Here is a 16,487-nt window from a genome sequence, read left to right as displayed (position 1 = left end):
AAATAAGCCAGTCAGAGAAAGATAAATACCACATGATCTTACTCATTTGTGGAATATAGAGAACAACACAGACTGATGAACAGGGACAGCTCCAAAGACAGAGAAACAGCAATCAGACTATTAATCCCCAGAGGGAAAGTAGGAGAGGGTGGGAGGGAGGGGAAAAGATCAACCGAAGGACTTGTATGCATGCACATAAGCCAAACCAATGGACATGGACAACGGGGGGATGAGAGCATGAGTGGGGTGGGGGGGTGGAGGTTAATGGAGGGGAATGAGGACACATTTGTAATTCCTTAACTAATAAAGAATGTAAAGATTAAAATAAAACCAAACAGCTGTCTCTTATAGAACATGAAGTATGTTTCTCTTTTAAAAATGAGAGAAGTCAACAGAAAATGATTTATGAAAAATTGTGGATTTAATTGCTAGGTCTCTGATTTAATTCCAAAATGCAGAGTTGGTTAATAGGAAATAATTTTCATACCGTTAAACTAAATAGCTCAAACTCCATCAATAATAATAAAGAAAAATATCATAGTTACGAAAAAAAAAGTGCTGAGTCTTGCTATCATCAACCCCCTCCTCATTATCCTGCCATCAAAACACCTTCCAGGAGAACCAAGATGGCGGCATAGGTTAACGCCGGAGTTTGCTGCTTTGAACAACTACTTCAAAAGTGAAACCAAAAAACGGAAGGGACATCACCCAGAACCACAGGAACGCTGGCTGAGTGGAAGTCCTACAACTAGGAGGAAAGAGAAACGCATACGGACACTCAGAGGAGGCACAGTGCTGAAGTCAAATTCTGAGGTGCGGAGTGCGCAGAGCGGGCTGGCGGCGGAGGGCGCGGTTGGCGTTTTCAATCGGGAGGGAGTTGCAGACTCTGAGCTCCAGATCCGGGCGAGTCTTTAGGGACCCAGACTCAAACGGGAGAAGCGGGACTGTCTGGCTTCGGTCAGAGCGAGTGCAGCTTTCTCTCCGAGCTTTCCAGCGGGTGCTGGGACTCAGAGAGGCAGAGCCCCTGGGGACAGGACTGAGAGCCGCCATAACTGCTCTCTCCGGCCCACCCAGTTGATCCTGTTCGACCCGCCCCGCCCAAGCCCTGCACAGAGGCATTTGTCGGCTAGCCTCAGGCAAAGGCTAGATTAGCACCTCCCTAGAGGACAGAAGTTCTCTCACTGCTGACACAGCTGATTCTCATAGCCACTTGGCCTGGAGGTCAAACCCTCCCTGGAATTAGCTACAACAATCAAGATTCAACTATAAGACTGCGCACAAAGACCACTAGGGGGTGCACCAAGGAAGCATAACAAAATGCGGAGACAAAGAAACAGGACAAGATTGTCAATGGAAGATATAGAGTTCAGAACCACACTTTTAAGGTCTCTCAAGAACTGTTTAGAAGCCGCCGATAAACTTAATGAGATCTACAAGAAAACTAATGAGACCCTCGATCTTATATTGGGGAACCAACTAGAAATTAAGCATACACGGACTGAAATAACGAATATTATACAGACTCCCGACAGCAGACCAGAGGAGCGCAAGTATCAAGTCAATGATTTGAAATGCGAGGAAGCAAAAAACACCCAACCGGAAAAGCGAAATGAAAAAAGAATCCAAAAATGCGAGGATAGTGTAAGGAGCCTCTGGGACAGCTTCAAGCGTACCAACATCAGAATTATAGGGGTGCCAGAAGATGAGAGAGAGCAAGATATTGAAAACCTATTTGAAGAAATAATGACAGAAAACTTCCCCCACCTGGTGAAAGAAATGGACTTACAGGTCCAAGAAGCGCGGAGAACCCCAAACAAAAGGAATCCAAAGAGGACCACACCAAGACACATCATAATTAAAATGCCAAGAGCAAAAGATAAAGAGAGAATCTTAAAAACAGCAAGAGAAAGAAACTCAGTTACCTACAAGGGAATACCCATACGACTGTCAGCTGATTTCTCAACAGAAACTTTGCAGGCCAGAAGGGAGTGGCAAGAAATATTCAAAGTGATGAATACCAAGAACCTACAACCAAGATTACTTTACCCAGCAAAGCTATCATTCAGAATTGAAGGTCAGATAAAGAGCTTCACAGATAAGGAAAAGCTAAAGGAGTTCATCACCACCAAACCAGGATTATATGAAATGCTGAAAGGTATCCTTTAAGAAGAGGAAGAGGAAGAAAAAGGTAAAGATACAAATTATGAACAACAAATATGCATCTATCAACAAGTGAATCTAAGAATCAAGTGAATAAATAATCTGATGAACAGAATGAACTGTTGATTATAATAGAATCAGGGACATAGAAAGGGAATGGACTGACTATTCCTGGGGGGGAAAGGGGTGTGGGAGATGCGGGAAGAGACTGGACAAAAATCGTGCACCTATGGATGAGGACAGTGGGTGGGGAGTGAGGGCGGAGGGTGGGGCGGGAACTGGGAGGAGGGGAGTTATGGGGGGAAAAAAAAGAGGAACAAATGTAATAATCTGAACAATAAAGATTTAATTTAAAAAAAAAACAAAAAAAAAACACCTTCCAGCTCTCTTTTGATGAAGGTGTCTTTCCCTCTGCTTCTAATGTTTGGACTTTCCCCATCTTTAAAGCAAAACAGACCTTCACTTGTCCTTGCTAAATGGAAAGTTGAATGATGGCGAGGATTCAGACCATTCCCAGGTATTTCAGCACATCTAAGGATCCTAATGCTATCTGAACATGGAAATTTCTGGGTCTTCTGAAGTGGTACAATCCAAAGGACATCATTTATCATCCTGGACAAGGCCCACTGAGCTCCAATATTCTGTGAGCTCAAAAGCTGGCAAAGGGCAGCTGGGCCCAGCCTCATTGTCCCTGGGTTCTTTTTTGCTGATCTGTTTGTTCCAGGTTCCATTCTGCTACCTAGGCTGGAAATTCCACACCTGCTCAGCTCAAAGGAATGCAGCTCTTGCTGGCCAAAACGCTAGCCAGGAAATGAGGAGCAACTTTGCATTTGTGGCTTCTTTTCACTTGTGGCTCCCTCTCTCACAGCTGTGAGGCTGACTGTGCTACCGCCTGAGCTGTTCACCAACCTTATCCAACTGGAGAGCAACCACTTTCAGGTCACCTCGTCCAGCGAGCCTCTGCTGACTTCTACAAGCAGCCTGCTTCCTGACCTTTAAAGGCCCAGAGACCTTTCACTTGACATGGTATTTAATTCCTTCCTAGTATTTCCATTATTTGTTTAACCCCTTCATTTATTTATGTATGTATTCATTCACTCATCATTAATGTAAAGCACCTACTGTATGCCAGGCCCTATGATAGGAGTTAAGGGTTAGTAAATCAAACATAAGCCCTACCATTACAGAATTTACTGTATGGTAAGACGGTAGCTAGGAGCAGTCACATAAGTATACATACAATTATAGCCCATTGAAAATCCTTGCAAGTAGGAATGGTGTTGGGCATACAGCCTCTATCACACAAATGTTTGAATGATGTTTGTAAAATGTGAAATGTCTCCATTAGTTCTTAATTTTCCACATTAACAGGTGAATGTACAAACCATGGACTATCTAAAATGTTCCTCAGCCGGATGGTGTGGTTCAGTGGTTGAGCACGGAGCTATGAACTGGGAGGTAATGGTTCTATTCCTGGTCAGGACATATGCCCAGGTTGAGGGCTCGATCCCCAGTAGGGGGCGTGCAGTAGGCAGCCAATCAATGATTGATGTTTCTATATCTCTCCTCTTCCTTCCTCTCTGAAATCAATAATATATATATATATATATATATATATATATATATATATATATATATATAATATATTATATATATATATATATTTATAAATAAAAGTGGCCCTAGCCAGTTTGGTTCAAAAAAAAACAAACAAAAAACCAACTGTGGCCCTGGCAGGGTGGGTCAGTTGGTTGGAGCATGTTCCCATACCTCAAAAGGTTGTGGGTTCGATTCCTGGTCAGGACACAAACCTAGGTTGCAGGTTCAATGCCCAGTTGCGGTCTGCTTTCATTCACCGGCCAGAACTGAGTGTGGGGTCAGACCCGTGTTCTCTAGGAGACTGGAAAATGTATATTGCGGCCCCCGGTATCACACTGAGCAGCTTGTAAACCTGTTCGGCCATAACCTTACTCCAAACAAGTCAACACTAGCGCTTCGTTTTCCCGGTAGATGTGTCTGCTGACTTTCGCCCATGAGGACTTGGGAGAGGGTCTAGCGGAACCGCCTCTGGTTCTCACCCCCTTGCGGACGCGTCCCCAGGAGAAGGGTTCCCAGGGCTGCCCGGCCGTTCCCCCAGCGAATTTGAGCTCTAGATACTTTCCCTTCGGGAAAAGGGGACCTTCCCAGCTCCCCGGTTTCTCGCGGGTCAGAGGCCGGCTGGCCCCTCGCCGCGCCCACTCCCGGAGCCGCCCTCCCCGCGGACGATAACAACCCAGGGCCCCGGGCGCGGGCGCAGCAGCTGCGCGATGGAGGCGGCCCCTGGAGGGTCCCCGGCCCCAGCGGTGGAGGCGCCCGCGCCCCAGCCGGAGGCGCAGACCCTGGAGCCCCGCTCGGTGAGCGCAAAGCGAGGGGAAGCCAGAGGGGAGCTGTGGGCAGCCCCGCGGAGAGAGGGGGCGCGGGGCAGAGGGGCGCCGGGGACCCTGAGTGCGTCTGATGGCAGCCTTTATCCAGCCAGAGGGAGCCCCGCAGGGTCCTCGCCTGAACCGCCCCAGTGGGGGTGGCCCTTGAGAGCCCAGTGGCTGAGGCTATTCGGGAGCCCCAAAGAGAACAGCACGCGAAACAGCCTTAGACAAGTTCAACTGCTCACGCAGGACCGGGCCGGGCTGGCCTCCTGATCCCCGTCTAGGCTCTCGCCCCCCACGTTCCGGTCCGGGTCTTCCCAGAGATCCCCTGGACCCTGGGCCTGAGGCAGCAGCCTTCCTTCCCCGACCCCAGGCAGGTGGTGTGGGCTGGGCCACCTTCTCCAACCCTGGCCTTGCCCTGGCACCAGGCTCTGCTTCGGGAGATGGCCCCCAGCCATGTCCTTCCTGGCTACCAGGCCCCAGAGTGAGGGCAGAGGGCAGGTGGGGACCCAGGGGCGGCGGGGCTGGCTGGGGCTCATGCCACAAGGCTGGGTGTATTGCAGTTGGTGTCTGCTGAATGCAAAATCCCCTGCGGCTCCAAATGAAGCCCCCCCCCCCCCCCCCCCCCGCCTGCCTGTGGCTTCACCTCACCACCAGCTCAACTCCACACCCTCCTCCCAGGCACCTCAGAGCAAAGGATTGTGGCCCCCCCAGAAAGGAAGTCCCATAAGGAGGCTCCCTGAGGACTCATTTTCCAGCGAAAGTGAGAAATTCAGGGTGAGATGGATGGCAAGAGGGAAGCCAACACTGCCAATGCAGTGGCAGCATTTCATTCTCAGAACAACCGTGTGCGGTTGTACTACCTCCAGCTAAAATGTGAGGAAACCGAAACAGCCCCGGAAAGTAACTGGCCCTGGGTAACACAGCTAGAAACGGCAGGCGCGGAACGGGACTCCCCGTGTGTCTAACGCCAAGACTTGTGCTCCGCCAACTGTGAAGGGTTTATGATTTAAGTGCATAAAACTGTCAAGATTCCAAAACCATATCATGTACCTAGTTTCAGCTGGAATTTTTTTCCCTTTTCAAATGCCATGTGCCAGAAACTTGCCAGACATATTTAGGGGGAAACAAAATTCCCATTTTGGAGAGGAGGGGGCAGGAGGGCTGTGACGGTGGATTCTGCCTATTGTTAACAGTTTTCTGGAAGTTGAAATAATGTTCATGTCAGAAAAGGAGGCCACATCCTGCTTCGTGTATGGTTTTCTTCTGTGGGCAGAAAGAGTGTGCAAAGGATATGATAAACTCTTATCTGGGAAGACCTTCCCTTCCAAAGGGCCCATCTGGGTGTCCTGCAAGATACCAAAATGGGTGAAGTCACAGTCTTCTCCACTCCCCCACCCATCCCCAAGCAAAAGACGAGGAAGAAGAATCCCAGCACCTTTCAGAGAAATGGTAGAGAAATGGCACTTTACACAGTGTTCTTGTGGCATTGATTCCTTCAACAAATACTAGTATATACCAAGCATCTGCCACATGTCAAGCATTGCTTTGGGTACTGGAGACATGGTGGTGAATAGGTCATCTCTCAGAGAACTTATAAGTGCAGTTGGAAAACAGACTTTGGTGGCCAGGAAAGGCCTCTCTGAGGAGATGACCTTTAGGCTTAGGCTTGAATGGAAGTGCAAAGGCCCTGGGGCAGCAACAGGCATGGTCACTTTTGAGGAATAGGACTGAGAGAAGAAGCAGGGGAGCCACTGAGGAGGCTCTCACTGATGGATTAGACAGGGGAAGCAGGAAAGGGGAATTAAGGTGACTCCTGGGTCTGCGGCCTGAGCTGCTGAATGGACATTGGGGTCATTTAATGCAATGGGGACAACAGGATTCAGAGTGGGTTGAAACAATGGGATGGAAGCCAGAAACTGTGTGTTTGGCCATACTAATTTGCAATGCCTGTTAGACAACCACATAGGGTTGTGAGTAGTCAGTCGAATATTTGAGTCTGGAGTGTGCTGGATAGCTTAGGGCTTGCTAATGTTATATACACACACACATTGGACTTATAAACATTACTTCATTTCAGTGGTGGATTGGTAAACAGTTTCTCCAGAAAAAAAAAAAGCTCTGATTTGTAATGTTTGCTGATTACAGTGGTGTAAATACCCTCACCATGAATGATTTCAGGCTACTAGTCATTCAACAACTGGCTGCAGGAGTCCCGGACATTTAACAATCAGCTCCCAGAGCCATGACCACATCTGCTTATCAAAACAGCCCTGTGACGTTGGCAGGACTTTTCCATTTGACGGATAAGGTTTAGAGAGGGAAAGTGGTTTATTCAAGGTCACACAGGGAGATGGTGTGGAAGTTGGGGGTCTCCTGACCCCCAGTTCACTCAGGCTTGTTGACTCAGAAAATAAAACAACCAGGAAGCACTAAGGGGGAAATATAAGGAAGAACTTCCCCCTGGAAAAGTTTAGAGATAGGGACCTCAGGATGCTTATGAAAGTCATGGGGTGTGGGGAGCTGTTGTGTGTCTATGAAGGTGGGGCTTAGCTCCTGTGTCTCCCCCAGGACAGAAGAGCTGGTCGCCTCTCATTCTGTACGAAGGTTTGCTATGGCATTGGCGGCGTCCCCAATCAGGTGGCCTCCAGCGCCATGGCCTTTTACCTGCAGCTCTTCCTGCTAGATGTGGCACAGGTGAGTGTGGGCAGCAGCCCGGGGCCCCCTATTTCCATCTTCCTTAGTGTCTGGTCCTTCCACCCCCACCTGATCCATAACAGATAACACCTTTGACCTAAGCCTGACAAAAAGCCAAGGATATTTATTATGGGTTGTTTGTACTGGAAAATGGGAAACAATGTGAATGCCCACCAATATAGAAGCAGTTGAGTAATAACTTGTACTATCTCCATATAATGGACTATCATGTGGCCATTTAAAGAATGGGTTAGAATCAGCGGTTCTCAACCTGTGGGTCGAGACCCCTTTGGGGGTCAAACGACCCTTTCACAGGGGTCGCCTAAGACCATCCTGCATGTCAGATATTTACATTATGATTCATAACAGTAGCAACATTACAGTTATGAAGTAGCAACGAAAATAATTTTATGGTTGGGTCACAACATAAGGAACTGTATTTAAAGGGCCAGAAGGTTGAGAACCACTGGGTTAGATCAATACCAGTTGACGTGGAGGGATTTCCATGATGCACTATCAAGTGAGAAAAGTTAGTTTTAGAGAAGAATATACAAAATGATCCTATTTTAGCAAAACAAAGACACACCCCATATATGTATGTTCATGAGTATATGTGTGTATGTGTCAGTACATGATCTATAATAATAAAAGTGTAATATGCTAATTAGACCGCACAGCCAAACAACCTTCCGGACATCCTTCCAGACAACCTTCTGGACGAAGCCGGGGCTGCGAGGGCTGAGCCCCCTTGCACGAATTTCGTGCATCAGGCCTCTAGTTAAAAATAAGCATGGAGAAAATGTATAGAAAATTACACCAGACTATTAATGTTGGCTATAGGAGGGAATGTTGGAGGATAGAGAGCAGGCAAAAAATGTTTTTTAAAATAGGTATTCATTATTTTTAAAAAATATTTTTTATTGATTTCAGAGAGGAAGGAGGGGGAGAGAAAAATTGAAACATCAATGATGAAAGAAAATCATTAATTGGCTGCCTCCTACACACCCCTTACTGGGGATTGAGCCCCAACCCGGGCATGTGCCCTGACCTGGAGTGGAACTGTGACCTCCTGGTTCATAGGTCGACACTCAACCACTGAGCACGCCAGCTGGGTGGTATTCATGGTTTTTTAAGTGACACTGATATGGTTGCATTTATATAAGATTATATAAATTGCAAATGTATATCAATGCATGAAAGGATGATCATTAAAATGCTTCTGGCGTTGTCTCAGGATGGTGGGATTTCAGATGAGCTTTGCTCAATATTTTTCTGTACTGTTTGAATGTCTTTATAGTGAGTGTATCATTTATGTAATCAGAAAAATTTTAAAAAAATTATTATGAGACAAAAAGTCTACCTGTGACTGTCAGCCTGGGCGCATCCTTCTTGCACTGAGCACCTCAGGTGAGGGTCCCTCGTGTCTTCTCCAGAAGTGAGTGGGCATGAGTAACAATGGAGACGTGCCGGTATGTGGCTGTCGGCTCCCTCGCGCGCTCCTTTATGCACATGCACAGATGTGCCCTGAGCGCCTTCTGGATTAGTGTTCTGGGGAGCAGGCTGAATGGACCTTACACTCTGGCCCCAGCCAGGTTCCCAGATCCCCCTCCTGGTGGGTGGGCAGGCCTGGACACCCGCTCTGACTCTGCCAGTCCTTGGCTATCCCCTCCCCTGTCATTGCAGATCCCTGCTGCCCAGGTGTCACTTGTCCTGTTTGGAGGGAGGGTGTCCGGGGCAGCTGCTGACCCCGTGGCTGGATTCTTCATCAGCAGAAGCAGGAGGACAGGGTCTGGACAACTCATGCCCTGGTGAGCAGCCCCATGGTCCTTGAAGTCCCTGTGATTGTCATAGCCCTGCTTCTTAGTAGAAAATCTTGTGGATGGTTAGAGGACAAGACGGGACAGCCGGTGATAGGACTGGACAGTAGGTGACAGTACCGGGCTGGGCCAGACCATCATGCAGGAGTCAGAGACATTCCTGGGGATGTTCCCTCACCAGATGGCGCAGGTAGACAAAGCCTCCAAGACTCCCAGGCCAGGCCCAGGGTCTCAGTGAGGCCAGGGAAGGTCTTGCAGAGTAGGTCCGACTCCTGTGCTCCAGGGTCCTTGACAGGTGGAATGGCACCACCAAGCACCCGTGTCCTAGCCTGAGTCACAGCCCCCGTCCTGATACCTCAGGTCCCCCCCCCCTCCCCTAACACGGCTCCCACCCTGAGAGGCCCACCCAGGGCTGAGGTCCAGGGGGGTGAGGTGGCCCCAGGCCCGGTTTGGTGGGCATCCCACCCCCGTGTGCTCCCACAGGGTGCTGGGCTGCATGCCCTTCACCGCCTTGGCTTACTTCTTCCTGTGGTACCTGCCCCCCTTCACCAACCTCCGAGGCCTTTGGTACATGACCTTCTACTGCCTCTTCCAGGCTCTGTCCACGGTAAGCCGGGGCGCCCTCCCGGGCCTGGGCCCCTGGAACCCCACTGCTGGCACGCGGTCACTGTGAAGCGAGAGTGTCCTGGGGCGGGTGTCAGGAGGACCTCGCCCCCCATCCCCCATCCCCCACCCCGCCCTGCACCTGCTCCCGCCCCGGCCATCTCCTGGAGCTCCTCCGCCCACTGGGCTCTGGGCTGGTGCTCCGGCCTGAAGGGATCCGTGGCTGGGACAGGGCGTCCACGGGGTGGTCTGGGCGGAGGGGGGCGTCCCCTAAGCTCCGGGCGCCCCAGTTCTTCCAGGTGCCCTACACGGCGCTCACCATGCTGCTGACGCCCAGCCCCCGGGAGCGGGACTCGGCCACCGCCTACCGTGAGTGCGCGGCGGGGTGGAGGGTGGCGCCGGCCCCGGCCCCGGGCTGCGAGCTCGGTCCCCTGAGCGCTCCTCGCTGTGTCCCAGGGATGACCATGGAGATGGCGGGGACGCTGCTGGGAGCCGCGGCCCACGGACTCATCGTGTCCGGGGCCCACGGTCCCCACAGTTGTGAGGACGCCGAGTTCCCGGGGCCGGGCGCCGTCTCCCCCCACGCGGTGAGTGCTCCCCCCGACCCGTGCGTCCTCCCACCAGACCCTCCGCCCCAGCCCTGTCACCGTGAACACCCTCAGCGCATCCGGAGGGGAGGAGGCAGGCCCCAGGCAGGGGCAGGGACAGGGCAGGGGGCGTGGGGTCCCTAAGGAGCTCTGGGCAGAGCCTCCTGGGGGGCCTCCCATCCCCAGGGTGAAAGGAGAAGGGAATCCTCCCGGGGGGTGGGGTATGGGGGGGGGGGGGACTGTGTCTCCTTCAGCCATCAAGTTCTCCATTGGCCCCATTAAGCAAATGACACCCCGACCCCCAGGACCGTAGGAATCATCCTCTAGTCCTCCCTCTCCCTCAGTCCAGCCCATTGCCAAATCCTGCCATGTTTCAGGACAAAACTCTTCTGATGCTGCCTCACAGCCCCTGCCCTTCACCTGGGGGTGAGGGAGGGCGGGGAGAGAGGGCCAAGAACCCACCCCCAAAGGCACATTCAGGCGCCTTTGGCGGCTCCAGCTCTGTTATCCTATCGACTCCACGTACAAAACAAATGAATTCATAGATAAAAGCATCCAGAAGTTCCAGACAGCGACCGCAGAGCAGGTCCCCGAGTGCGGGTCCTTCTGAGTGTGGGGCCCTGTGCAGCCGTGCTGACCCGCACCGGAAGCCCTCCCTCCCCTCCCCTCTCCTCCCCCCCCCCCCCCCGCCTCGCACCCCCCCCCCCCCCAGGCAGCCTCTGTCTCTTTTCTGACATTTATCTGGGTCAGCCCCCATCGCACTGTAACTTGTGCTCATGCATCTGTCTTCCTCCCACACTCCAAGCCCCTCACTGTGGATGCTCAGGGGTCACTTATCAGGGTCTGGCATACAGAATCAGCAACAATGAATGCTTGTTTTAAAACGGGAGGGAGGGAGGAGGGAGGGAGAGAGGTGAGCGGGGGGGGGGGGGGGGGAGGTGAGAGAGAGGTGAGAAAGAGATAGAGGAGAGAGCGAGAGAGAGAGGTGTGTGTGAGAGTGAGAGGTGTGTGTGAGAGTGAGAGGTGTGTGTGAGGGGTGGAGAGAGAGAGAAAGAGAGGGAGAGAGAGAGAGAGAGAGAGAACTCAGATCCTCAGACCCTGGTGCATGGCTTCATGCAGGAGGCACAGGGTCAGCAGAAGGTCCATCCTGGCCCTTAGCTCTCCCCCTCCCGGGCTCAGTGGGAGGAGTACCCAGTATTCTTGGACTTGGGCTGAGGGTCCCCCTGCTCCCATTGGGTGGCGCCCTGCCCCTGGGTGTCCTCCCCTCCATGGGTGGGAGACATCACCCACCCCAGCTCTGTCCTGTTCCACAGACTTGTCTCTACTCCGTTGCAGCCGCCGCGGTCGCTGTGACTTACCCCGTGTGCGGTGGTTTGCTCTGCTTGGGGGTGAAGGAGCGGCCAGGTACAGAGGTGCAGGCAGAAGCTGGGGGCAGGGCTGCTCGTGGGCCTGGGTTTTGGTTTGGAACTCTGCCAAGTCGAGATGTCACCTTCCTGTGTTGCAGACCCCTCTGCCCCAGCCTCCAGCCAGGGCATGAGCTTCCTGGCTGGGCTGGGCCTCACTATCCGGCACCCGCCCTACCTGAAGCTGGTGATCTCCTTCCTGTTCATCTCAGCAGCCGTCCAGGTACCTCTGGCCAGGCGCATCCCCCTGGCTTGGTTCCAGCCACACTGAGCTTGTTTGGGTTCAGGTTCAGCCTCTCATCCACTGCATCACAGTTAGGCTTGAGTGGTAATAGGGAGAGAGCAGCAGCTGGCGTGTGGTCCAGAGAAGGTGGTGCTGGGAGGAGAGAGATCTAGATAGAGCTCCTGGGAATGAGGAGGGTCAGGGCCCAGACACCAGGAACACTGTCTGGATGGTGAAGTGCACCCAATCTTAGCTGTGCGAGGGGGCGGTAGACTAGGAATGGTGTTTATGCCTGTGTCAGGGATAAGCAACCTTTGTAGGGGCGGGGACTGCACGATGGCAGCACCAACCAGGGTTCAAGGTCCCAAAAGGGAGGCCAGGCCTTGCTCTTGCCTTCTGAAGTCCTGCCGTTCCTGCACGCACCCACCTCCTATCACCCTCCTCAGGTGGAACAGAGCTACCTGGTCCTGTTCTGTACACACGCCTCCCAGCTACATGACCACGTCCAGAGCCTGGTGCTAACCATCCTGGTGAGGAGACCTGGGTGACACGTGTGGTCCCTGACATGACATGTGTGGCCAGAGTTCTGGGGGGCAACATTCTGGACCTACATTCTGGCAGAGGAATTGGGGCCAGGGTCATACAGTTCATAGCCGCTGGTTCCAACCAGGAGGCAACATGGAGGCCGGGCATCCCACCTACAAGCCAGGGCTGTGAGAACCTGGGCAGAGGCACCGGCCGCTTGGCCGGCTGGGCCGTGGGCCGGGCTGTGATGGTTCTGTCTGTTCACAGGTCTCAGCTGTACTGAGCACCCCGCTGTGGGAGTGGGTTCTGCAGCGATTTGGGAAGAGGATGTCGGCCTTCGGGATCTGTGTGAGTGAGGCAGGGAGCGAGGCTTGGAGTTGGGTTGGGGGAGGCTGACCTTGGAGCCGGAGCCTCCTGGGGGCCAGCCGGTCGATCTGTGTCTGTCTCCCCAGGTGATGGTGCCTTTTGTAATCCTGTTGGCTGCTGTGCCCACAGCCCCCGTGGCATACGTCGTGGCCTTTGTGTCTGGCGTGAGCATTGCTCTGTCCTTGCTGCTACCCTGGTAGGCTGCGCGAGGGGAAGGGAACGTGGGAGGTTCATGTCCTTCCTGATGCGTCTGCCCTCCTTCATGTCAACCTGGTGCCCCGGGCCCCTCGTGCCGAGCCTGTGCTGGGGAGCTGCTCTCCCACTGGCAGGGATGGAGGCCACCCGCTCCGTCCTGGGAGCCCTCCTAAAAGAGCACCAGCAGCAGGCATGGTGGGCAGCCCGGGGTGGGGATGTAGAGGTGCGGGTGGAATACAAACACACAGTGCCTGACTCTCTGTGGGCCAGTCCTGGCCCTGGGTAGTGAGGACTCAGGGATGACCCTGACTTGGTCTCTGCCCCCAGAGAGATTGCAGGCTGGTGGCTGTCCAGGGGGGTCAGGGGATAACTCTGCAGCCCCCTCCCCCAGGTCCATGCTCCCAGACATGGTGGATGACTTCCAGCTTCAGCACCAGCACGGCCCCGGCATAGAGACCATCTTCTACTCGTCCTACGTCTTCTTCACTAAGCTCTCGGGCGCAGGGGCCCTGGGCATCTCCACGCTCAGTCTTGAGTGAGTCCCAGAGCTGGGCTGTGGCGGGGGCACAAAAGACCAGCTGGGTGGGAGGAGGGCAGAGTCCCCCACCCCAGCCCGGGGACTGGGACCGAGCTCTGCTCTTTGGAGAGTGAGGGGCAGACACCTCCTCAGCTGGCTCTGGGGATGTGACTGAAAGGGGCCTTTCTTGAGGGCCATAGCCTTCCTGAAGCCTCAGCCCCCCACATTCTCAGTTCTCTCTGAACTCCTCCCTGACCAGCCCATTCCCTCGACACTCCCTTCCAGCCTGGCTAGGCTGATCTGGCCAGGAAATGAATCCAAGTTTCAGGAGAGTGTGGAGGTGGGGGATCTGGGACCCCTCCCCCAGGGAGCCAGGCTCGAGAGGGTCTGGGCTGGATGATGGGATGGTGTTTCTCCAGGTTTGCGGGGTATGAGGCAGGAGCCTGCAAGCAGGCAGAGCAGGTGGTGGTGACCCTCAAGGTCCTCATCGGTGCTGTGCCCACCTGCATGATCCTCACCGGTCTTTGCATCCTCATGGTCGGCCCCGGTCCAAAGGTGCCAAGCCAGGACTCCTCTCACCAGCTGAGCCTTCGAAGGTGGGCACCCCATGCACACGGGTACACACAGACAGCTACCAGCACCCCCGGAGGCACATAGAAGTGTGCCGATGTGAGACCAACCAGTCCACAGGTCCCCTGGTGGTGCTTACACCACTGAACAATCCTGCCGTTGGAGACTCTGCCTTAGCTTCAGTGACGCCATCTAAATTTTCTTCAGCTGCTCAGTCTCCCTTGATAACCAGTAGTATGGTGGTATGGGAGGGCTCCCTTGTTCACCCCTATTCCTTTTGCTCTCCATAATCCCAGGCACCACTTCCACTCGCTTGACCCCGAGCACCTCTTGTGCTTGCTGACTCCTATAGCTGTCCTCCTGCCAACCCTACCACCCCACTCCCATACTGCCTTCAAGTTCCAGATCCACACTTCTGGCTCTCATTTGGATAGCTCCACCTGACGTCCCACAACCACGGCAGTCAGTCTTAATGATCCCCCAAAGGAATTCATGGTCTTGTCCCAGTCAGCTCCACCACCCTCCCGTCTGGGAGCCGAAACCTGGGGATGGATGGATGGATCATCTTCCACACCTACTCCCCCCCCCCCCCCGCCCCCCCAGGCTGTGCTGAGAGCTCTCTGAGCCTTGCCCTTCCCCCTCCCAGAGCACTGGTTCCACTGCAGGGTTGGATCTGCTCACTGTCCGGCTTTCCCCGTAGACTGTGGGGACCTTGAGGCCATATCTTTGTGTTTATTCATTTTTATGTCCTAAGAGCCTAGCACAGTGCCCGAGACCAAGCAGGTGCTGCAGTATCAACATGGTCCCGCACACTTTCATGAGCACATGTCCACATCTTTGTAGATGCTCATGCACTCACATGTACACACAGAGGATCACACAGGGGAGACAGGAAGTGACATCATCATCCACCCCTCATCCTTCAGCATGGCTGGTCTCAAGACTCCAGCCAAGTAATGCTGACCTCACGTGCTACACTCAGGAAGTGACACACAGCTGCTTGATGGGACTTGGGGAAACAGATTGTGGCTTTGTTCACGCAGGGTTGGGGGTGTGTGTGAAGGGGAGGAGTTGCTAGAAGACAAGGAACAGCCACTGACACCTCCACGGGGCCTGGCAGGGCAGAGACCACCCTCCCTCATCCTCTTGGGCTTCTTCCCTTCCCGCAGGAGGACCAGCTACAGCCTCGCTGCAAGTTAAAGCTTCGTGAGCCCAACAGCAGGAGCCGCACTGTCTGGGCTCGAAGTCCCCATCTCTTCTCAGCCGTTTAGAACCCCCACTTCGCAGCGTGCACGTGACCTTTTCCCTGGGCTATGGAGCCTTCAGTGACCTCTCCAGAAGGGACTGGCCTGGGTTCCACCTGTCTTTTCTTACCTGTTGACCACAGACCATTTCAGATAAACCTGTGCCCCTGACTACCCGGCTCCAGGTGACGTTTGACCTGGAAAGCATCCCAATAGCAGCTTGTCCTGAAAAAAAGGAAGCCTCAGCCAGCCTGGCCTGCAGACTCCCCAACAACCTGCTGACCTGACAGGACAGACACACAGACAGGCCCTTTGTTCTTCCTGATGCCCCAGTGGACATCTGAGAGAGAGACTGACAGGCGTCACATGAATGGGCAGAGTGGGGACAGATGGGCAGGCTGGGGATGTTGTTAGGACAGACAGATGCAGGGAGGCCAGCAGACCCCAGGGGAGAGAAGGGGACAGCAGTGGGGATGAGAAGGTGGAGCAGGGCACGGGGTGTTCTCAAGCCTTTCTGTTGGGCTGATGACTGTTCCCAGAGGTGGGCACAGACTGTCCAGCCACCAGAGATGGATCATTTTCATGAACAGTCATTATTTTTGTGGGAATATTTTTTTCTGAACTTTTATAAAAAGTACAGGAACCACCATTTTCTAGAAGCCGTATCTTTGGAAAAGATCCACTGAGGTTTATTTTTTTCAAAAAACAAAAAACCGCATTAAAGGGTTTGTCTTCTACTGAGTCAGTAAAGTGTGATGGTGGGCAGCCCTCCATCATCCCTCGGCCCAGGGCTAGGCTCCCTTCCACTTCCTCTTCGGGCCTTTGGCGGCCTCTTAGGTGAGAGACCCCTTAGGCTGCCAGAACTCAGACTCATGCACAGAGATGCTCGTCAGAGCTCGGTTTAAGCCTCTGGCTTCCTCCACAGACAGGGAGCTGACCTCCCAGTGAGAGTGCAGAATGTTCAAAGTATTACATATGTCCTTATTTTTCCCCATCGACCCCCTCCAGCCCATCCCCGTGCCCTCCCCGCCCCCTTACCACCCCTGTCTGCATCCATGGGTTATGCATATATGCATACAAGGTCTTTGGTTGATTACCTCCCACCCACCCACCCTCCCCTACCTTCCCTCCAAGATTCCGTACTCTGTTCCATGCTTCCATGTCTCTGGATCCATTCG

At 53.4% G+C, this 16,487-nt stretch overlaps 1 protein-coding gene across 5 annotated transcripts; it reads left to right on the top strand.

Moving 5' to 3' along the window:
• The first annotated feature begins 3,029 nt into the window (after positions 1-3,029).
• Positions 3,030-16,337, top strand: MFSD2B (major facilitator superfamily domain containing 2B). 5 transcript variants are annotated; one of them, XM_036335220.1, is made up of 15 exons: positions 3,030-3,186; positions 3,532-3,618; positions 7,134-7,259; positions 8,943-9,067; positions 9,560-9,683; positions 9,970-10,048; positions 10,136-10,266; positions 11,580-11,670; positions 11,771-11,892; positions 12,339-12,422; positions 12,685-12,765; positions 12,870-12,979; positions 13,370-13,513; positions 13,915-14,091; positions 15,235-16,337. In XM_036335220.1, the coding sequence occupies exons 1-15, from the start codon at positions 3,184-3,186 to the stop codon at positions 15,263-15,265; spliced, it is 1,515 nt and encodes a 504-aa protein (XP_036191113.1). In that variant the 5' UTR covers positions 3,030-3,183; the 3' UTR covers positions 15,266-16,337. The 5 variants fall into 5 exon arrangements, with proteins under 5 accessions (XP_036191113.1, XP_036191109.1, XP_036191112.1 ...); XM_036335216.1 differs by lacking the exon at positions 15,235-16,337 and having other exon boundaries at positions 13,915-15,193; XM_036335221.1 differs by lacking the exons at positions 3,030-3,186; positions 3,532-3,618 and adding an exon at positions 3,999-4,553.
• The last annotated feature ends 150 nt before the right edge of the window (positions 16,338-16,487 follow it).

This window comes from Myotis myotis, unplaced genomic scaffold (genome assembly GCF_014108235.1).
Source record: "Myotis myotis isolate mMyoMyo1 unplaced genomic scaffold, mMyoMyo1.p scaffold_m19_p_14, whole genome shotgun sequence".
Classification (NCBI taxonomy): domain Eukaryota; kingdom Metazoa; phylum Chordata; class Mammalia; order Chiroptera; family Vespertilionidae; genus Myotis; species Myotis myotis.
Note: the sequence above shows the minus strand (reverse complement) of the source record. Positions and strands in the feature narration are given on the sequence as shown.